A 24,914-nucleotide genomic window follows, 5' to 3' on the forward strand; every position below is an offset into this window, starting at 1 on the left:
ATTAACTCACCTCTGTGACTGTTCTCTCCAGGCAGGTATCTTCCCTGAAGCTCTGAAACTTTCTGAAGTAATTCCTGTCTTCAAAAAAGGTGATAATAAAGATATGAATAACTACAGGCCTATCTCAATCTCATCCTGCTTTTCTAAAGTTTTTGAAAAAATAATGTCCAAAAAAATGATGGCCTTCATTGAAAAAAAAGATTTACTAAGTTTAGCTCAACATGGGTTCAGAAGCAACACATCTACTGAAACTGCAGTATATGATTGCATAAATACGCTTTTAGAACTGTTAGATAGAAAACAACCCATAACAGGCATATTTCTGGATCTGTCAAAGGCTTTTGACACTGTTGACCACAAAATACTACTGGAAAAATTAGAACACTATGGTATCAGAGGAATTGCAAACAACTGGATTGCTACATTCCTAACCAATCGGATGCAGAGAGTCAGCATGAAATATACTAATAGACAAAGCGACTCAATAACCGAAATACTATCAAGTAATAAAACTGTAAAGCAAGGTGTTCCACAGGGCTCAGTATTGGGACCCCTACTTTTCCTCCTGTATATTAATGACTTGAGCCTGAATGTTGATGCACACAAAACAATAATATTTGCTGATGACACAACTGTACTCCTCAAAGGGGAGAATACAGAGGCTGTGCAAAAAGCTGTGAACTTGGCTACTGATCAACTCAGCAACTGGGCAAAAATCAACAGATTAACTATCAACACCAAAAAGACAGCTTCCATGAACTTCCACACAACACAAAATGCAAATTCCTCTCAGCCATCTGTCACTATAAATAACCAGTCAATAGATACCGACACTGTTTTCAAATTCCTAGGTCTGTGGGTTCAAGATAACCTGAAATGGAATACACATACAGGAAAGGTAAATGCCAGGATTTGTACTGGCTGTTATGCAGTGAGTGTACTGAAAACATGTGCTAGCCTCAAAACATTAACCAGTGCATACTACGCTTATATACAAGCCCACCTAAAATATGGTGTAATATTCTGGGGAAATGCTCCAACTGCTCTGAGCACATTCAGAATCCAGAAGAGAGCAATGAGGATTATTACTGGGAGCAAACCCAGAGACTCCTGCAAACCCATCTTCAGAAAGTTGGAAATCCTTACACTGCCTTGCCTCTACATTCTTGAGACTCTAAAATTCTTCAGAAAACACATAGTTCCAACTGACCCCAGAGTCATAAAAAATAGTGAAATACATGAACACAATACCAGGAAAAACGCAAACCTGCATGTTATACGTACAAACACTCAACTGTGTAAAAAGGGAGTTTTCCACATGGGCCTCCAACTGTTCAACAATCTTCCCACTAGTATTAAGTCCGTCGAAGACAACATAAAATTTAGCAAAGCGGTGAAGTCATATTTGTTGTGTCACTGTTTTTACTCTGTAAATGAATACTTAGAACAATAATCTTGCTGTTTGTGTTAAATTGAAAACATTGAGCAATATAATAGATTAGGATACTTTAGGCTTATGTTAATACATGTTAAGAATGTTAAATGATATTTTCCGACATCTGCAACACACTGCGTACCATCAGATCACATGGAATAAATAAATATTCCAACATAATTATTTAGACTCGAGTAAATAATTTGGGACAGATTTCAGAAGCTGGTATGTTGTTTTACATTTTTTTATGGCAAGACAACATGTAATCTGCAAAGTAATGAGAAATAGTGAAGTTCTTTTTCTTTTTGCTCAATAAGAATTTTAGTGGAGATTATTTCTGATATTAACAGTATTTGTTATTATGGAACTCACATAAATTTGTTTTTCTTGAGGAAAGAATTGAATACAAACATTACTACCTGCTCCACCCAGATGAGATCAGATGTGAAAGTCCTCAAGAAATAGCCTCATCACAACTGAGAAGGGAGAGTGCTTGTGATTGTAATTGTAATCACAATTTTTTGTTTGGTTCTACAGACAAGAGTATTCTGTATACTTATAGTCAGTGGAGAGAGGACATAATATTAAAAACTAACCCCATGTGTCCAAAGAAGTTTAGGTGCTCATTCTCAAATTGTGTCATAATTATTTGTTGAAAGGAATAAGCACAGAATGAGTGAAGAATTTTTTGGGGTTTACAGGTCATAAATTTCAGACATACAGTTGATGGACACTGCGAAAATGCTAGAAAGTCAGCAGTAATGTACCTGATAGTTGTTCTCAAGTTCACCTTCCTTCCATATCAGTAACACTGATGATGTTACAGACTTTCAGGGATGATGGAGAAGGATAAATGTGTCAGTTTGAGGCAAGGGATGTTGTTCCAGAAATGACCAAGTTGAGAGATATATGAAAAAATTATTCTGATACTTCTGACAGTGAACTGATACTGTGAAAAACATGTCATCTACTGCAAGCTCTTTGGTTTCTATATTTTTGGAGAAGGTAGTAAGGACCAAACCAAGAAATAAAGTCCAGTATATATGGGTGCTACAATGCATACCTTGAGAGCTATTAGCTCTTGTTCATCTTTGCTACTATGAAACACATCTCTTCTACTGAACAAGTGGCCACAGCTCTTCAGGTATGCATTTAAGAGCCCATGTTTGCTAGACATTTTTTTCTTGTTTTGCTCCATACTATCACCTCTGTAAGTTGGCTGCCATGCAACCATAGCAACACTGTCACAGGTATCAGAACCATTTTCGATTATAAGTTTCAACTTGATCATTTCCGAACCAGAGTTCCTGACCCCAAATCGATAAATTTACTCTTCTCCATTATCCCTGAAAGTTTCCAATAGCATTATGGAATCAACCTGTACAATGATACTTGCAGTGTATAAGAACAGTTGAGACATAATTAATGTACAATTTGAAAAAATAATGGCCATATCTATGCTCCTCAGAAATAGAACACAAACAGAGATACTGTACAACAGTCACAAAAATTTAAGCTTTTCTGTTTGGTAAGCAGTTTTTTTTTTCCTTTTTTATTCTCAGCAGTGTCACATGAATATCACACTCACCTCTCATATGTCCAAAGTTAATTTCTCATTGTTCATACCATATCTCATATGAGCAGGGATCATTCTACTGTATCTGCAGAAACCCAAATAAGTTGATCTAGGTTAAGTAGTTAAAAAACTGGTTATATAAGGTATATTGTCTAAAATCTTGCCTTACACTTTCAGAAGACAACTGTGTCAGTAGTCCAATAGTGCATTTACGTAATCTTTTTCCAGAAATACAATTGTAAACATTTAGTTCCGGCTGTTAGAAAGATGTTTGCAGTCAGGGAGCAGTTAAATTTGTCAATTATTATGGCAGAAGTAGGTTACCAATTAACTTAATAATTTGCACTTGCATCTCATGTCTTGCAGCTGATAAAAGAATTGATCTGATTTCCTGGTGGTTAATAGCTGTGTGAACATGAAAAATAGTTTCTCTGATATTATCGCTAGGCATTACTTACAGTGTTTTTATATTTCACCTACACTACTCAAACTATTAAACGTAAGACATATATAACAACTATGTTGTGTGCAACCAGTAATGTAATATCGAAGATTTACCAGAGTATCTTGTATAATTCTTTGACTCAGGGTGCTATCTCATGCATTTTTGTTCCCACATATTTTGATGTTCTCAAAATAATACATTCACAGATTTTATAAATTCTATCAAAAACAAACATACTGTACATTACACTACATTTAACAATGCACACACTCTAGCTAATGTTCACACTAATACCATGTCACCTCTGTTATTGCTTTAATCAATTATCTGGGTGTACTGTCCTCTTGGAGTACTTTCATGTGCCACTAAAATGGATTGAATGTACAGTCGACCTTGGTTTGTGACACATGAGAAAAAATGTTCCCTGTTCAGCACCAAATATGATCATTACTACATAACAGATGTCCCAGGCTATATGTAATGTTTTCCAGGAAGTGGTCACTATTCAGTCTCAGTTTGTTGCAATGTACTTTTAAGTAAAAACTGACAAAGAAAAGAAATCAATCACTGGAAATAAATTTTAGAGTTGTACTAATGTTTCTTCACATAGGAGCAGTCCTTGAGATATACTAGAATTTATCTTGATAACAGACTTTACACATACATCCCATAAATTTAACAGTTGGAAAACTTCATAGTCTTTTCCCAGAAAAATCTGACTTTTTGCTAAACTACTGTCAAATGTTTATCATATTTTAATGCCACTCCGATCAACAACATTTTTATGTGAACTTTGATTTATTAAGTTAAAAGGTTTAAAAAGCATGCTTGTACTCCTAAAACACACAGTGCATGAATATTAAACATCGAAAGTTCTACACTTTCTAGTTTCATGCAGAAATATCTTGAGAGCATTCATAATCAAAAATCACTATAGCCAAACGTGTCTCCAGACTGAAGACCAAAACAACAACAACAACAACAACAAAAACAACAAGAAGTTAAATTCAGCACAGTACTCTCTTTCCATAGGTTTTAGGCACTCACCTGTAATTGTTAACTGAGACGATGGCATTCAAAGGATCATTTACTCTATAATAGACGACAGCATCCACTGTGACAGTCACTGAATCCCTGGTGAGTGCCTGAACCCACATTTTTGAGAATATTACAAGATATACTACATGAGCATATAACATGCAAAGCAAGCAAACATAACCTGAACATTTATATTTACATGTAAATATCAAACAGCTGTGTGATGATTTTTTGTGGCAGTGAAGGTTAAACAAGTAACTTAATTTTATAATTATCTATGAAGACAGATGATCTTAACAGCAAAAATTTTTCATAGTTTTCGCTCATGCACACATATGTACACATGGTATAAAAATTATTTTTAATAAACATTTAAGCTATTTTGCATAACAAATCATCAGTTAATTATCTGAAATGTAATTGTAGTTATTATGCAGAAAATGAATCCATGACTTGCATCTGGATTGGTTTCAATCCATAGTACCAGTTCAATTTAATTTTGTTAAATGTAATTTCAACTTAAGGTGCTAATCCGTCCTTTCGTCCTTTTACACATGCTAATACAACTAAGTTCAGCAGGCCATTTAATAGTTTCTGTAAATATAAAAGAGGGTAGAAGTATGGGTGCATAAAAATACTTCCATTAATTGTTACCTACAGTTTAAGAATAGGTGTGATCTACATTCCATAGAACAACACTAAAACAAACTAGATTCCAAATTATATGTTGTATATTCCCTACACTCATTGTAGTAAATGATAGCAAATATATTACACTCTGTCATACACTTCTACCTTACTTGTATGACAGCTGCTGCATAGAATTAGTTCAGAAAAATGTGTTTTCATAGAACAAAAGCACCTTCTTTGTTCATTTTCAATAGTGGCAAGGGCAATGATACTACAACTTATTCCATGAACTGATGTATTCACAGAACTTAGGCACTTTTGTAATAAAGATGCCATACAATTCCTTAATGTCTTCTAATTTGGTAAGAATTTCTGATAACAATTTATGTTACATTCTTCCCCTAAAATTTCTGTTTGGAATGAAAGATTCAGAAATCTCTAGTGCAGTCATAAATTCTAACCTAAAATTGAAGCTATAATTTCTCCATATCTTTTTTTTAGTGTCTCTATATGAACCCCCTTCATCTGATGCAATATTAAAAATTTGCGCACGAAAATACTCATCCCCCACAGCCCTATCTGTATATATTCTTACACAACTTAAAAGGTGTGCACACATGCATGAGCACCGTGAGGAATGTGTCATGAAAGCCTCATCACAAACCAAAATACTGTATCATTTACCAGTGCTGACAAGAATTTAAATACCAACTGAAAAGTATGCATGCCAAAATGCTGATGATTCCCAGGCTTAGGCTGTGATGCAAACAAATCAGTGACTACAGGCTTCAAACTACAGAAGAAACATAGTGTCATAGTAGAAGTGACACCTGGTGTGATCTTTAGATCAATCTGATTGTAAATACAAAATTATGCAACCAAAAATAAACTAAAGAAGCTTAAAAAGCATTAATGTAGCTATTAAAAATGAGTTGATCAAATATATAATAATTCACAGTAAATGTGTTCCAAGATGCTTTCCTAAGGATACCTGTAATCTTCAACATTGTTGGTGGCCATTGTTGGACTGCTGACACGGTAGAATACAACAGCATCTACATTGACTGTGACTGAGTCACGTGACAGCACCTGAAATCCATTTCTATAATAGCATCTTCTGGAAGGGGGGAAAACCACCCACAACAAACAGAGAAAAGTGAAAAAAAAGGGGTGGATAGAGAGAGAGAGAGAGAGAGAGAGAGAGAGAGAGAGAGAGAGAGAGAGAGAGAGAGAGAGAGGGCGAGGAGGGGGGGAGGGAGGGGGGGGGTGAGGTATGGGTAAGACATGAAAAGGATGGTAGAGAGATGCTTTAAACTACTCTGTCTCATACTGAACATTCCTTTCCCTCTTCAGTTTTTGAAATCAAGTGAAGAATGTGTTCATACATTACTGCCTGACACTAATTGTAAGTAACTTCCTACAGTGCAATCAATCTTGTCTATAGCATATACAATATAAATATGAAGCTGAATAATTTAAAAAGGAAAGGTGAAATTGGTAGCCATTTCCTTTTATCTTCCAATGAACTTCATTTTTCATTTTAAGATTCATGGTAAATTTCAATTTCTATGCAAGGTGGATGCCAAAAACTGCTCTCATTATTCAGGAGAATTATGCATATGTGGGCAGTTAATTTTCATGAGATGAAGATACATCGTTAGTGGCGATAAAACACAGTTTGCTGCCATGTATTACATATGTATACCCCCTCCTCCATACACTGTATTTAAAAAGAATATTTTATTCTCATGTTGTTTTCTCTTACATTTTAAAATTTTCCGTGAACCTTCCTGTTCCCCATTTCCAAGCTGTAGCAAAAAGCACTTGGCTGATATTTTCATATTATTGTGTAATTAGCTTTTGTGTAAATGTACCTCCAGGAATGGTAGCATTAGCTCTGCAGTACAGTTCTGATTAAACATAATGCTTAACATATGTGTCCCTCTCGTTTCATAATTTAATCTAATAACACAATTAACTAAGGTCAATTCAGAACTGAATTACTCCAAAAGTAGCACATACAACAGCAAAAATTCACAACAAAAAATTTTAAAAAGTTGGAGAAATAGGCAAAAGACAATGCTTAAGTATGACAACTTTTGATGTGAATAAAACAATATCTCATATACCATCATCAGGGCCTGAAATCTAAAAAAGTGTTGCGGCTACTAACAATATTTGGTATGGCTGCAGAAATTGATATTACTGCAGTACAGCACCAACAATGCAAAGAAAAAGTATTTGTATAGGTTTCAGTTTCAGCAGCAGAAGTTCTTTTAATGGTATAGAAATCACAATTATCTTAAAAAAAAAAACCTGTTTACAGTAAACAGTCTCCCTATTTTTTCAGTATTATTTCAAATATTGCAATGACAAAAGACCATCTACATCTATGTCTACATCTACATGGATACTCTGCAAATCACATTTAAGTGCCTGGCAGAGGGTTCATCGAACCACCTTCACAATTCTCTATTATTCCAATCTCGTATAGCACGCAGCAAGAATGAACACCTATATCTTTCTGTACGACCATCCTATACACAACTAACAGCTACAGCCACAGCCTCAAAGCAACTGGAAGAATGTATATACTGATCACTCATATAGTAAAATGTTCACATCTTGAAGACAAAAAATGTTATTGTAACCCTCATGAAAAAGATATGGTTTTGATTTACACTGACATAATTTTCATCAATGATATATTCAACACAAATATTTAACATGTGAAAACATATATAAAAATTAACAGCAATTAGTTACTCATTCTATTATTCACATAATCTTTATGAAAAAAGATACAGTAGCCAGTATGAAATGTCCAATCATTGGGAGAAAGCCAATGAATTGCAGTTTTTCCTGAGCTCTCATTTCAGGGATGTGCTGTATTGGGACCTGCAGAGTGGGAGTTGGGGGAAGGGGCAGGAGGAGGAACGCTCAGGGGTATCTGGAGGTTAACATCTAACTGAGGCCATTCAAGACAGAACACTAGCACAGTTGGACAAGGACGAGTGAAGAAAGCTCTGTGGCTAAATAAGGAACTACAATTCGAATCCACTTCAAGTGATTCACAGATAAATATGAACATCTGAACGAGAATGGTCAGATAGGGACAGTGTGCAAAGGTTTTGCTTGCAGCAACTGAGAAGTACAAAAGTACTAATTGAACTGAAGCAAATATGGTTTAGTGTGAACTATGAAACAAGTGTTGTATAGCCATACAGAAAGGTAGCTCATTTAAAATATTTAAAAATGTAGTTTCTCAGGAACAAACCACCAGAGACTATGAGCTGGTTTTACAACAACACTCAGCCAACATCCCTGAAAAATACTGAAAATTTTGTTTATAGAAATCACTCCTGCTCTGAATAACTAGGGAAATGGGACCATATCAGCACCAAATCGAAATACAGAGTATCAGACTTCATCTTAACTACAGACATACACTGCGTTATGCTACTTACTTTGCTCACATTAGCTTTCCTTATAAATACTATTATTTGTTAGCTCTATATTTAACATACCTCTTGTGGAGGAACATCAAATGAAACAGTCCGTAGATCTACTTTGCAGTACGTATCAATGCATGGTAAGACAAAAAAAATTCCCGGACCACGGGCTCCCCCCTTACGAAGTCTCCCTAAGCGGAAGATAACAGCGCGTTCGTACTCCTGGACCACCTAAAAATTTAAGAGCATTCATAACCCTTTGTTATCTAAATGAAAATAATCTGTCAACCTTAGTTTATTTACAATATTCTTATTCAGTACACTGTAGGAAACAGTAAACTTTAGTTCCATGAACAATTTGTAAAAAATTTGAAGACAGTGGTGACTTCTTACTTCATTTAAGAAATTAAATATAAAAGAACAGTTTATACTACCACTTAACTTAGAAAATTCTATGAGAGTAACACAACTGGAAAACTATAGATAATTAATGCACCATCAACACTACTGATATCACTGGAAGATTATGAAAGTGTGTTGTTACAGAAGAGTCACCAAAATTTGATTTAGATGTTTTTGTTGCCATCGTCATTGTTGTCATCATCATCTTCAGTCCAAAGACTGGTTTGATGCAGCTCTCCACAGTGCTCTGTTCTGTGAAATCCTCTTCATCTGCAAATAGCTACTGCAACATACATCGTTTTGAACCAGCTTACTGTATTCATCTATTCATCTTTTGGTTTCCCTCTACAGTTTTATCCCACACACTTCCCTCCAATCTTACATTGGTGATCCCTTGGTGTGTTAAGATGTATCCTACAATAGATCCCTTCTTTTAGTCAAATTGTGCCACAATTTTTTTCCTCATCAATTATATTCAGTAGCTCCTCATTGGCTACACTATTTACAATCTAATCTTCAGCATTCATATGTAGCACCACATGTCAAAAGCTTCTATTCTCTCCTTGTGTAAATTGTTTATTGTCCATGTTTCACTTCCATACAAGACTACACGCCAGACAAATACCTTCAGAAAAATACTTCCTAACACTTAGTCTATAATAGATGTTAACAAATTTCTCTTCTTCAGAAATGCATTTCTTGTCACTGCCAGTCTACATTTTACATCCTCTCTGCTTCAGCCATCATCAGTTATTTTACTACTCACATAGGAAAACCCATCTACTACTTTTAGTGTCACATTTCCTAATCCAATTCCCTCAGTATCATCTGATTTAATCTGACTACATTCCATTACCCTTTTTACTTTTGTTGGTATTCATCTCATACCCTCCCGTAGAGACACTGTCCATTCCATTCAACTACCCTTCCAACTTCACTGCCATCTCTGACAGAATTACAATGTAATTACAATGAAATCCAGACCTTTAGCTGCTTATAGGTATTGATAAATATCAACAGGGACAGTTGAAAATGTGTGCACTGACCGGGACTGAAGCCTAGGATCTCCTGCTTACATGGCAGATCCACCTGAGCCACTGAGGACACAGAGGATAGTGCGACTGCAGGGACTTATCTCTGGCATGCTCCTCGTGAGATCCACATTCCCAACTTACTGTCCACACACTACATTTGTAGTGCCCCTGCCCACTATACTCATTACTCATGGCAGAAAGAACAGATACCATCTTCATATAGAATTACAATGTTGTCAGAAAACCTCAAAGTTTTCATTTCTTTTCCGTAAACTTTAATTCCTTTTCCAAATTTTTCTTTTGTTGCTCAATGTAGCAATTGAACAGCATTGGGGATAGGCTACAATCCTCTCTCACTCCCTTCTCAACCACTGCTAACCTTTCATGCCTCTTGCCCTTTGTGACTGCTGTCTGGTTTCTGTATAAGTTTTATATAAGCATTTGCTCACTGTATTTTACCCCTGATACCTTCAAATTTTCAAAGGGTGTATTCCAGTCGACATTGTTAAAAGCTTTCCCAAATCTAAAAACGCTAGAAATGGAGGTTTGCCTTTCCTTTTAAGAGAACTCAAAGGGTCAAGTACTGTCTCACATGTTCCTATATTTCTTTGGAACCCAAACTAACCTTCCCCAAGACTGGCTTCTACCATATTTCCATTCTTCTGTAAATAACTGTAGTTAGTATTTTGCAACCACGACTTACTAAACTGATATTTTGGTAATATTCACACCTGCAGCACCTGCTTTCTTTGGAATTAGAATTATTTCATTCTTCTTGAATGTCTGAGGGCATCACACACTTCTCATACATCTTGAATACCAGGTGGAATAGTTTGTTATGGCTGGTTCTCCAAAGGGTATCAGTAGTTATGACTCTGTCAAATTCTTCTTGCAGTGTCATATCTCCTATCTCACCTTCATGTATGTCTTCTTCTCATTCTATAAAATGCCTTTAAGTACATTTCCCTTGTACAGCCCTTCTATAAACTCTTTCCACCTTTCAGCTTCTTAGCTTAGAACTGATTTTCCACTTGAGCTCTTGATGTTCATAGAGTTGCTTTTCTTTCCTTCAAATGTCTCGTTAATTTCCCTGTAGAGTATGTATCTTTCCCCTAATTATATATGCTTCTATATCTTTACATTTGTCCTCTACTCATTCCTGCTTAGCCATTTTGCATTTCTAGTCAGTCTCATGTTTTTAAATATTTCTATTCCCCTTTTCTTGCTTCATTTGCTGCATTTTTGTATTATATCCTTTCATCAGTTAAATTCAGTAACTACTGTTCTGTTCAGTGATACAATTCCATGTTTTTTAACTACTTAATCCTCTCCTGCCTCCACTATTTCATCTCTCTAAGTTACCCATTCATCTTCTTCTGTATTCCTTTCCTTGTTTCAGTCAATAATTGCCTAATGCTCCCTCTGAAACTCTAAACCACCTCTCATTCTTTTAACTTATCCACGTCCCATCTCCTTACTTTCCTTCCTACTAGCAGTTTCTTCTGTTTTAATCTACAGCTTGTAACCAATAAATTATGGTAAGAGTCCACATCTGCTCCTGTAAATGTCTTACAGTTCAAAATCTGGGTCCAAACTCTCTGGCTTAATATTATACACTGAGGTGACAAAAGTCATGGGATAGTGATATGCACATACACAGATGGCAGTATATTGTCAACACGAAGGGAATTAACAGACTTTGAATACAGAATGGTAGGTGGAGCTAAACACATGGGATATTCCACTTTGGATATCATTAGGGAATTCAATATTCTGTAATCCACAGTGTACTGAGAATACCAAATTTCAGTCACTACTTTTCACCACAGACAACACAGTGGATGATGGCCTTCACTTAACGACCAAGAACAGCGGTGGTGTTTGCATAGGGTTGTCAGTCCAATGCATAGCCAACACTGTATGAAATAACCAGAGAAATAAATGTGGGATGTAGGACAAACATATCAGTTACGAGTGTGCTGCGAAGTTTGGCATTAACGAATTATGGCAGCAGACGACCGAAGTGAGTGCCTTTGCTAAAATCATGATGTGGCCTAGACTGCCTCTCCTGGGCTTGTAACCATGTTGGTTGCACCCTAGATGACTGAAAAACTGTGGCCTAGTCAGACGAGTCCAGTTTCAGTTGGTAAGAACTGATGATAGATTCCAAATGTGGCACAGACCCCATGTACCCAATTAGTCACCAAGACACTATGCAAGCTGGTGGTGGCTCCATAATGGTGTGGGCTGGGTTTACATGGAATGGACTGTGTCCACTGGTTCAGCTGAACACGTCATTGACTAGAAATGGGTTTTGTTCAGTTATATGAAGACCATTTGCAGCCATTCACGGACTTCATGTTCTCAAACAACAATGTGCCACGTCACCAGGCCACAATTGTTTTCAATTGGTTTGAAAAACATTATGGACAATTTGAACAAATTATTTGGCCATGCAGATCATTTGACATGAATTCCATTGAACATTTATGGGAAATAATTGAGAGAACATGTTTGCGCACAAAATCCTGCACTGGCAACGCTTTCTCAATTGTGGATGCCTACAGAGGCAGCACGACTCAATATTTCTGCATGGGAATTCCAATGACTTGTTGAGTCCATGCCATGTTAAGTTGCTGCACTATTCTAGGCAAAAGGAGGCCCAACATGATATTAGGAGGTATCCCATGACTTTTGTCACTTCAGTGTATAGTCAATGTGCAATATTTCAGTGTCTCCAGGTCTCTTCCAGATATTAAGCCTTCCTTAACGATTCTTATACCAAGTGTTAGTGATGACTGAATTATGCTGTGTGCAAAATTTTACCAGGTGGCTTCCTCTTTAATTCCTTTCTCCCACTTTATACTCTTCTAGTATTTTTCCTTTTCTTTCTTTTCTTACTATCAAATTCCAGTCCCCCACCACAAATTTTCATCTCTCTAAACTATCTGCACAGTCTCTTTTATCTTATTGTACACTATTTTCAAACTCTTTATCATCTGCAGAGGTAGTGGGCATAAAAATTTGTACTGCTGTGGTGTTTGTTGGCTTTGTGTCTATCTTGGCTATGATAATACATTTACTATGCTGTTAATAGTAGCTTACACACATTCCTATTTTCTCATTCATTATTAGACCTACTCCTAGATTTGATTTTGTGTTTATAGCCCTGTACTCACCTGACCAAAAGTCTTGTTCATCCTGCCCAATTAAAGGATCGGACATTCCACACAGTAATCCATAGAATGCCAGTTTTGTTTTTCCTGATGACAACACCCTCCTCAGTAGTCCCCACCCAGAAATCTGAATAGGGTCTATTTTACCTCTAGAATATTTTATCAAAGAGGATGTCATCGTAAGTTAAGCATACAGCAGAGCTGCAAGCCCTCAGAAAAAATAATGGCTGTTTGATTTAGCACAAACACAAAAAAGAAATTGCAAGACACTTTGAACAGAGAGCCTGGGTACTATTGACAGAACGTACATATTCTGCATCAGGTTTGCACTGCTTTTCTTACTGGATATTTCCTTCATAACTGAAAAAAATAATCTAGGACTTTGATGCTAAGGAACTATAGTGCTACTCGAATTCAGCTATTGGATTGTTGAATAGTACTGAGTTACTTACTCTGATGAGATAGATCAACATAAGTTTGGATTAACACAAAAAGTTGAAAACACACAAGAGAGGGGTGTTTGCAGTTTTGTCGATTTTGTGAGAGTGTGCAATAAAAGATAGGAAGAAGGTTAGGGTTTTTCATCTCATCAGCATCAAGGCATTAGAGATAGAGCCCAAGCTCTGAATGATTCAAAAATAGAGAAATAAATCAGATGTGGCATTTCAAAGGACCCATTCTGGCCACTTGTCTGAAGCAGTTTAGGGAAATCGTGGGAAACCTAAATCTGGATGGTTACTTGTGAATTTGACGTATTATATAATATGGGATACTAGATGCTGGAAATCTCTGTGGTTTGTCACGGACAAAATTTGATGTAGAAATTCTATGTATGCTTCAATATTGTTCCAGAATGAGATTTTCACTCTGCAACGGAATGTGCACTGATATGAAACTTCCTGGCAGATTAAAACTGTGTGTCGGACCGATACTTGAACTCGGGACCTTTGCCTTTCACAGGCAAGTGCTCTACCATCTGAGCTACCCAAGCATGACTCACGCCCTGTCCTCACAGCTTTGCTTCTGCCAGTATCTTGTCTCCTACCTTCCAAACTTTACAGAAGCTCTCGTGCTATGAGGACAGGGCGTAAGTCGTGCTTGGGTAGCTCAGTTGGTAGAGCACTCACCCGCGAAAGGCAAAGGTCCCAAACTCGAGTCTTGGTCCGGCACACAGTTTTAATCTGCCAGAAAGTTTTACACGTATAACGCTTGCAAAAGTTTGGAAGGTAGGAGACGAGATACTGGCAGAAGTAAAGCTGTGAGGATGGGGCGTGAGTCATGCTTGGGTAGCTCAGACGGTAGATAACTTGCCCGCGAAATGCAAAGGTCCCAAGTTCGAGTCTCAATCCGGCACACAGTTTTAATCTGCCAAGAAGTTTCAATATTGTTACTGTCACAAGTCCATTGGTTTCCAGATTTGCAAACTGATCATTTCAAATACTCTACAGCTTTAGAAAACTTCTGCTACTTCATTAATAATAAGCTGCGGTATCATATAATGACAAAAAACTAAGAAAGAGTGAACTAATTTAATCAGTATCCATATAGCTCACAGTACAAATATCACATGTCTTTTTGAAAATACACCTTTAAGGAAAGAAATGATACCATAAGAATTATATAAAGCAATGTCAGTTAATGAAACATTAAAAATATAGCTATAAAATTAATAATGGAATTAACTTTTTTAATGAAAATACTTGCCTCCTTCTGACATTTAACACATTCACCAGTCAAATTTGTTATGACAAATGATTTATCCTTCAGAGAGATCAACCAATCTGCAATCCTTATATCCTATATTCCCTCTTGAACTAATGTCATGTTAACCAAAATGTCAACTGTGAATGTAGACTTTCCTAACATATCCTACTGACAAAACCTCTTGGATGACACTGTTAAAATAATGCAACAATTCAATTCACAGACTGTCTTATTTATCATCTTCTTCACCAGAAGATTATCAGTATGGCACTCTACAAAGTGTTACAGTATTTTGACACTGCCACCCAGCTCAAAACACAAGAGCTTTTCATTGATATGTCAACAGTTCGTGATTTTAATTTTATTATCTACATTTTAAATGTCTTACTTTTACAGCGCAGATGCTACACCTTTTATATTGATGAAAGTTTGTTTTACAGCAATTTGTAAGTGCTCTCTTACTTCCTAAATAGATGCAAGAAACCTACTAAAACCGAGATCTGGGATCATTAGCATTCTGAACCTCTTGCTGTTTTCTCTTCCTATTCCTCATCATGTGCAACTCTTCTCACCTTGGTTGACATTTCTGGCACATTTTTAAATCCCAAATGTTGTCAGTGTTGTGTTTGAGCAAATGCTCTTCCCAGTCCCAGTCTTAAGTGAGTCTATATTACTCAGCAGAGAAGATGTAGTAAAGATGCATCACCTTTACATATATTATGTAAGCAATGATCTATAGCATGTCCATAAACCATCTTATCCCTAATTATTTCTGTATTGTTGAACATACCTTCCTCCGAAATCTGTCAGCAACCATGATGCAGAATCTTCTTTTCCTCACCACTGCTGCAATTTACAGTCTGTGTCAATGTAAACATTTCGAGCGTATACTGCTGGTGGCAGTATTCAGAAACCACAATGTTTTTATGAATGTTACACTTGTCATCTGGTGAACGGTGCCCAATGGAAGACAAAATTCTCATCCGGCGACAGTTTTAATCTGCCACACGGGCAACCACCCAATCCAGGGCACATTCTATAACAAGTCACAAGAGGTTTGTATATTTTGTGCCATCTGAATTCTCCTCCTTGATAGCAGCGATTTCAGATACACATATGGGCATGTATTCAACAATGCTTAATTTTCTTTCATGCTAAGGAAAAGCTTATTACCTCATCAATCTTCCACCAGCCCTTCCACCAAGTCCAGTAGGTTACAAGAACTAATCTAGTCATAGTCCAATAAAAAGACATTTGCAGCTACAATTTATTTGTTTTTGTCAGCCCACAGCATCCAATCTACCCTATACTTTAATCCCCTTTTTCCCTGCTCTTGAGAGAGCATCTGCACCCATTTGTCATTCTGAAATAAGGTAACTTTCTCCTATTGCATCTGCCACATCCCTTAGCACTCCAGCAATACTTGTCCCAAAGTATCACGACCCACTGCACTGATATTATTAATTTTTCTGCTCTAGTTTCTATCTTCAGTCATGTGACTAATAACCCTGTCAACTTTTCCTTTCAGCATCCATCACATTCTAAATCTTAACATTTTTGTTGTTCACGGCCTTTCTTCAGTGCAATATTTTTCATTGACTTGACCTACTTTAACTCTTTTATTTATTCATCTGTTTGGTTATTTTCCTTAAATTTCTCACTTTTCACACGATACACAGTCGCATATGGCTGCTAAGCTACATGAGTGCGGTTGTGCATTGGTAAAGCATTATGACAACTATTTACTATTAAAAACAGTCTTGATCACTGAGTAGTGATTCTCCAACAGAAAGAGGTTCCTACTCAATGGTCTGAAGATGACCACAGTAGTGGTCGAAACCGGTCACCTTGATAAATAAATCATGATCAAGACTGTTTTTAATAGTAAATATTTATAAGACATTGATCACTGCTGTTCCTGTAATGCATTCAAAAGTAATGATGACAACTATTCTGGGATTAGAGCACGCATCTGACAGTTTTTAATATTAAAACAACTTCAAGCAACAAATGGGAAATTAGTTCTCACTATATTTACCTAAACAAAAAAAATCACTTAAAATATTTATTGTTTGATAATTTAACAAGATAATTAAATACAATTCATTAGACTTTTAACTGAAAAATAATTTTTTAATGGTGAGCAATACTGACTGACTGTGGTAAGTATTTTATATGCACATATGTACTATCTGCTATAACCCAGTATGTAATACTTGGCTAGATGCCGCAGCACCAGGCTGCCAGTGCACTACATTTTGAATAAACACCTGCGGTGGGCCACACGACTTGCACACATGGAACAGCAATCACTTGTTGTCTACCTGTCTACCGGAGCCTTCCTCTTTACAAGCCTGGTGCAGGAGGCACTTGCTCTCATATTGTGTTGATACTTACTGTCAGTAACTGCTTGTATCAGCACCTGGATTGTTTCTATGATTGTATCTACATTCTCAATTGTTGTCTGCCTGTAAGTAGAAGAAGAATTAACTCTGGTTGATTGTGGTCATGTTGTTGGTAGTGTCTTACAGTGTGATAGAATTGGTGACAAGTGTGGTGTTCACTTCCAAGTGCTCATTCTATTTGGTTGTTCCTTCATTTCTTCTATCCATGGAGGCAGTGATCCAATCTCTCCTCGAGCAGCACCAGGTTCTTACAGTTGCTATCACAAAGTTGGGAGGCACATTGACTACGCAGGCTTCCACACCATCGGCATACCCGTCATCCTTTCACTCTTAAGACAATGTGCCCAAAGACTGGCAGGCTTATGAGAAGTGGCTTCAGCATCACTTCCTTGCTTTTGGTGTCACTGATGTAATCACGTGGAAGGATTCGTTCCTTTCTCGGATTTCTCCTTGTATCTACCAACTGTTGTGCCAGCTAGTCCTGCTCCAGGAACCTGTATCATTTTCGTTCAATGAAATGTGTACATTGCCATAATATCACCGTAAATGCGTGCATGTCATTGCAGCACTTGTAGAGTTCTAGCATTGTCATAAAAAAAAACCACCAGTCTTAATGGGCTTGGAGGCCAAACTCCATGCCTCAGTCACAAATGACCATTTGTTACTGATGCTCATCATGATTCCTATGCTGATTCTATTGTCCATGATATTATCATCTGGTTGACTCCTGATAAGGCTGGTTGACTCCTGATAAGGAGATGTTTCAATGTGCACTACAGTGTAAGAATCCATCTTTGGCTGAAGTGTTGAATATTGCTCAATTTTTTGATGTACCTCATGCTGCTGGTGGTCAGATTGAGGCTTGGTCATCAGGCATCAGTCAGTTTTCAGGAAAGTACAGCATGGCAGCTGTACAAAAGTGGCCTCTGCAGCACACTGGATAGTGATATGACAACCAACCACCACGTCAACCACAGCTCCGTGCTCTCATCTCGCCCTACTGTTTCGTGTAACATGACAGGGCTGTGTGCCCTAAGCGCTGGGTGACTTGTGACAACTGTAGGAAAAAAGGACATATAGCGTCTGTGTGTTGTTCCCAACCGCCTCCTACAGACATGAACATGGATGTTAATTCTGTCTCCAGTGCTTATGAATCATAACAAACTGTTTATCAAAGTGCTCAGACTACAAGTGGACACGGGTGGTTTACTGAACTCATAAACCTATATGGATTTGGGTCTCCGGTGTGTCTCCAGTTACTGAACATTTGATGAGTTACAACAACAGCATATTCCAATTTTGGTGCAAGTTATGGCTCCAACTATGTATAAATCTATGGTTTGTTCCTTAACTTATTTGGTAGTGGATGATGATGGTACTTCAAATTTGTTCAGTCTGGATGTTTTCAATGCTTTTGGTTTCCCATTTTGGATGTGGTGCACCTTGTTTCCAGCCGGCACCCTTACCAGCAGTTAGATACTCTGTCTTCTGAGTTCTCGTCTTTTTTTCTCAGACGGATTAGGTTGTGCCACTAATTTTGTGGCACATGTTACCCTGAAACCTATGAGATGGCCGTTTTTCCTGTGCATGCCATATTCCAGTGGCATTGTGTGATCAAAGTGAAATGGAACTAGACAGGCTGATGTTGTTGGGGGTCATACAGCCTATTGCATTGAGAGAATGGTTTACCTCCCTCGTGATTGTTAAAAAACTGACTGGTCATCTTTGCATCTGTAGCAACTTTAAAGTTTCAGTCAATGCTCAATCTATCATTGACACCTGTCCTTTGCCTCGTCCAGACAAGTTACTGACTGAACTCACCAGGGACCAGTTTTTCTCCAAAACTGATTAATCTGAAGCCTATTTACAGGTACCATTGGATGAGGATTCTAAATGGCTCCTTGTGATTAACATGCCCTTCAGGTTGTAACAGTACTGTTGCTTCCTGTTTGGTGTGGCAAGCAGCCTGGCAATTTTCCATGATTTTTGATGATGGCCGTTCCAGAGTGCATCAGCTACCTCAATCACATTGTTGTGATGGGTGCATCCTGGAGAGCATGTACATAACTTACTCACCTTGTTCACAGTCTTACATACTGCGTCGTTGAAATCCGACTCGGCCTAGTTTCGGCAAATCCATTGTGTATTTCAGGTTTGAAGTTTCTCGGGATGGTTTAAGCCTTTACATTGCCATGTTACCATGGTCTCAGCTCTGCCTCATTCTATCAATGTCACAGAACTCCAAACATTTTAGGTGACATTGCTTACTACCACAAATTTATTATGGGTGCATGTGTGTTCGTCCATCCCCTCCACAAGTTACTCCACAAGAATGTTCCTTTTCAGTGGATGCTGACCTGCCAATAGCCTCACACTTTTTAAATATAAATTACATTTTGCTCATTGTCTGGTCACCACCTGGGTTTGGCTTCGAATACCTCTCAGTATGGACTCGGGACCATTCTCGCACTTCAACATGAGAATGGTTCTGAACGTCCAACAGCTTACACATCAGAAACGCTCAACTCCACTCAGCAGCACTACTCCTAAGTTCAAAAGGAAGTGTCTGCTATCATCTAAACACTCAAAAAATTTCATGTGTTCTTGTACAAGTCTAAGTTCCACCTCATTACTGATCCAGAGCCCTAGGTTTTGTTGTTAAATCCATCTGTTTCGTTGCCCAACAAAGTAGCACATCACCTTCAGTGTTGGCCCTTGTCTATGTCTTGCTAAAACTATGAAATACTCTTGTGGCCTACCACACAACATGCCAATGTCAATGTGGTGTCCCAGCTTCTGATGAAACCAGATCCTACTTTTGAACAGGATTAACTACTTTGTTTTCATTTAGATATTGAGGAGCACCATACAGTGGAAGTATTCCCTATTAGGGGCACCCAAATTGCAGCTGCTGTCGCTGCCAAACCGGTTTTGCGTCAAGTTGTTCACCTCGTTCAGCAAAGTTGGCTGGACAGGACTCTGGGCAGGCCTTCTGATCCTCTGCTTAATTATTTTGACCTTAGTCACAGCCTTTCAGTATTAGATTGTGTTGGTTTCTTAGCTATTGATGGGCTGTTGCCTAGGATTGTGATCCTGGTCACCCTATTGCGAGATGTGCTTCAGCTCCCACATGAGGGACGTGGGTCTCGCGTACCAAGTTATTGGCCTGTCAGCACGTGTTTTGGCTACACATCAATGGTGACATTATACATCTGGTCGCAGCCTGCTCTCAGTGTACTATCCAACAGGTGGTGCCATGGGCGATGCTCTTCAGTGGCCCGCACTGCAGCATCTGTGGGAATGTGTCCCTGCTGATTTCGTGGGACCCTTTCTAAATTCTTCCTGAATGTTGGTTGTCAATGTTTCTCTAAATTTCCATATGTCATCTAGTGTCCTTTGACATCAGCTGCAATGATGATTCAGGGCCTGACCAAAATTTTTCTACTGAAGGTTTGTCTTATACGCTTGTGATGGATAACTGTCCACAGTTTGTCTCGGGCCTTCCATAATCTTTGCGCCCATCAAGGTATTTGACACGTAACTGCTCTTCCTTTTCGCCCCCAATGTAATGGTGAGGCAGAACATCTCATCCACACATTCAAGGTTCAAATGAAAAATCACGTTGCAGACTCCTACATGGACAATGCCTTGACACTCTTCTAGAGTTCCTACAGGTTTACACCAATGGGGAATCTGGGTCCAGCTGAGATGTCAATGGTTGCCAGCCACACACTCTACAGCATATGCTCATTCTGCTCCACCAGTGTCAGCTTGCTCCTTGTCACGGTTCACTACAGGCTCCGTGGTCTGGGCTCAAGGGCGCAGCCAACGACCAAAGTGGACCACAGCTGCTGTGGTCACCGTCTCTGTATGGTGCGCATCAGTGATAGGCTGGTGGCACACCAGCAGGACCAGTTGTGTCCTCATGCCATGGCAAGAGCTAAGGGTCCAATGTCGTCACCTCCACCTGCTCCCTCATCACTTTCCCTGGCCCACAGGGCATCCATGGTGCACGAGTGGACACACATTCCTTGTGGATATCACTGTGATGTGCCTCTCCTACGGGATCCAGTGCTCCTGGCCCCTGCTGCCACGCCTTCACACAAGGCTTTGCTCCTACAGGTGATTTTGCCACTGGCTGGGCCAATGCCTTTGGGCCCTTCAACACCAGCAACACTGGTGCCCCCAACTGAGCAGCCAGTGCCTGCATCGTCAGCACAGTTCCACCATGTCAAGGAACCCTCAAGATGCTACCAGCACCATTGTCACTGGTCCTTCACAGGGGAGCAGCCGCTGCGTGTGTTCACAGCCATGCCACTTCCACCCTTATTCACTAGTTCTGGCCCAGAATCTTCTGCTACCACAACCATCATCACCTGATGCATCTGCTGCAGAGGACATGGATGTTTCAACAGTCACACTATGGCCTGCATCAGAGGAACACCTTTTCCCCAAGGGGCCAGAAGTGGTATGACCCTGCATGTGATACTTAACGATGTGTTGTAGGACCAGGCTGCTGGCGTGCTACAATTAGAATATTCTGTCAATGGCATATGCGTGGGCCTGACACCAGAGGCTGCCTGAGCCATATGACTTGTGCACAAGGCATGGCATCCTCCGCACTGTCTAACGGAGCCTTCCTTTGTACAAGCACAGTGCAGCAGGCTCTTGCTCTTGTATTTTGTTCGTACTTACTGTCTGTAACTGCTTGTATCAGTGCCTGGACTGTTTATATATTTGTGCCTATGTTCTCCACTGTTGTTAACCTGTATGTAAAGGAATAGTAAACTTTGGTTCATTGTGGCCATGTTGTTGTTTGTATTTTACAGTACGATACACTATCTATTATACTTCAGCTGAACTTAACATTCCTTTAATACGCTTACCTTGTAGCTCATGAAAATTGCAACTGGAAAGGTGAGAATGAGAAGCAGAATTGAGAATGCTGTGGCTAACACTTCAATGCAACCCAAAGGCTCTGGATCTGCAACAAATCATACATATACAATTTTAAAAAAGGAGACTAAAACCAAAATTCTGAGTGTACATTTCAAGAATCTCCCTTCTCTCAATCTTTAAACCAAAATTATAAAAATTCAAGCACAAATAATGCACAGTAATCACACCCATTAGCTTTGTGCCATAAAACTTCCACCAAAATAGAAAACTTAATAATGATTAGCAGCTTCAAGAGACACAAGAAAGTACACAAATATCCTTCCCAAAATTGTTTATTCAACTATAATAATGGTTTGTGCCTTTTTGTTTTCACTGCTGTCAATATCTAATATAAATGTAAGTGTTTAGGAAGTCTTTTCTGAAGGTATTAGTTTGGAGTGCAGCTGTGTATGGAAGTGAAACATGGATGATATACAGTTCAGACAGAAAGAGGATAGAACTTCTTGAAATGCAGTGTTACTGAAGAATTCTGAAGATTAGGTTGGTAGACTGGATAACTAACTAACAACAACAGAACTCCTTTGGCAACCTGGAACTGCACACAAAGTTGTTTACACAGTTAATTAACTTCTTAAATAATATGTAGCTTTCAATCTATGGTGCAAGCATAAAAAGGTCACAGTCTATGTTATCGTACATTCAGTGAAGTCTGTGACTAAGGTTTCCACCCAGCTGAACTATGAGGGGGCTTTTCAGTTCTAATAATACTGCTGCAGAGCTCAGGATTTACCCACTATGCTTATCCACTGAGTGCAGACTGTACAGTTTCTTGTCACACAGAGACTGTGAAGATAAGATTTAATTAACAGTGGCTCACACTGAAACCTGTGGGCAATCATCTTGTCCACACCTCATCTGTGAACAGAACAGGATCAAGCCTTAATTTACACTGAGGTGATAAAAGTTATTGGATATCCCCTGATATGTCAGACCACCTTTTGCCTGGCACAGTGCAGCAACTTGACGTGGCATGAACTCAACAAGTCACTGGATGTCCCTTGCAGAAATATTGAGCCACGCTGCCTGTATAGCTGTCCATAATCGTGAAAGTGTTGCCAGCACAGGATGTTGTGCACAAACTGACCTCTCGGTAATGTTCCATAATTGTTCGATGGGGTCCATGTCTGGCAATCTGGGCGACTAAATCATTCATTCAAATTGGCCAAATGTTCTTCAAACTAATTGCTAGCAACTGCAGCACACTGACATGGTTCATTGTCATAAATAAAACTTCCATCGTTGTTTGGGGACATGAAGTTCATGAACAGCTGCAAATAATCCCCAATTAAACAAACATGACCATTTCCAGTCAATGATCAGTTCAGTTGGACCAGAGGACCCAGTTCATTCCATGTAAACAGAATCCACACATTTATGGAGCTACCACGAGCTTGGAAAATGTCTTGTTACAACTAGGATCCATGGCTTTGTGTGATCTGCACTGCACTTGAACCCTACCATTAGCTCTTGCCAACAGAAATTGGGACTCATGATCAGGCCAATGTTTTTCACTAGTCTAGGGTCCAAATGATATGGTCCCAAGCCCAGGAGAGATGTTGCAGCCCATGTTGCACTTTTAGCAAAGACACTCACATTGGTCATCTGCTGTCACACTGTTCTAATGGATACATTCGTTACAAGTACCACATTGATTTCTGAGGTTATTTCACAAAGAGTTGCTTGTCTGTTAGTACTGAAAACTCTACACAAACACTGCTGTTCTCAGTTGTTAAGTGAAGGCTGTTGGCCACTGCAATTTTTGTGGTGAGAGGTAATGCCTGCAATTTGGTATTATCAGCACACTCTTGACACTGTGCATCTCAGACTACTGAATTCCCTTATGATTTCCAAAATGGAATGTCCCATGCATCTAGCTCCAACTACCAATCTGTTAATTCCCACTGAGCAATCATTATCATGTCAGAAATGTTTTCACAGAAATCACGTGAGTACAAATGACAGCTGTGCCAATGGACTGCCCTTTTATACCTTGTGCATGCAAAACTACCACCATCTGTATATGTGCATATCACTATCCCATGACATTTTGTCACCTCAATTTATTATGTAATAAGAGGTACTATATGATGGGCATTTCACAGTGCTTTTCCAGGCACAGATGTTGATACAGAAGTTCAGTTTATCTTGTAATATCTCCACCATATACCATTAGTCAAGTACAGGGTTATTACAAATGACTGAAGCGATTTCACAGCTCTACAATAACTTTATTATTTGAAATATTTTCACAATGCTTTGCACACACATACAAAAACTCAAAAAGTTTTTTTAGGCATTCAAAAATGTTCGATATGTGCCCCTTTAGTGATTCGGCAGACATCAAGCTGATAATCAAGTTCCTCCCACACTCGGCGCGGCTCCAGACTGAAGCGCATAGAACCGCTCGTTCACAAAGGTCGGCAAAACCAATTATCATCATCATCATCATCATCATCATCATCACTAATGCTGCTAGCAGTATGATCTTAATTCCTACCATTCACTTCCGTGATTCGTTTGGCAGAGTTATTTTACATTGACCAGTACTTCTTACGAGTTACGACTGACCTGGAGATTGCACCCCATGAATAGCAAAGCATCTATCTAACAACGATCATTCCTCTGAATCCATTCCACCTTCAATATGCTCAGTAACTA

General features: G+C 38.7%; 1 protein-coding gene across 4 annotated transcripts in view; it reads right to left on the reverse strand.

Moving 5' to 3' along the window:
• Positions 1-24,914, reverse strand: part of LOC124554749 (band 7 protein AGAP004871-like) — a 273,498-nt gene that overhangs the window by 11,938 nt on the left and 236,646 nt on the right. For 3 of the 4 annotated variants that reach the window (XM_047128398.1, XM_047128397.1, XM_047128395.1), the window contains 3 exons: positions 22,184-22,281; positions 8,652-8,807; positions 4,504-4,601 (listed from right to left, as the gene is read on the reverse strand). In XM_047128398.1, the coding sequence (XP_046984354.1) occupies positions 4,504-4,601; positions 8,652-8,807; positions 22,184-22,281 (352 nt within the window). Of the gene's footprint in view, positions 1-4,503; positions 4,602-6,115; positions 6,214-8,651; positions 8,808-22,183; positions 22,282-24,914 lie in introns of all 4 variants that reach the window. The other variant, XM_047128396.1, reaches the window with a different exon arrangement.

Source organism: Schistocerca americana, chromosome X (assembly GCF_021461395.2).
Source record: "Schistocerca americana isolate TAMUIC-IGC-003095 chromosome X, iqSchAmer2.1, whole genome shotgun sequence".
NCBI lineage: Eukaryota > Metazoa > Arthropoda > Insecta > Orthoptera > Acrididae > Schistocerca > Schistocerca americana.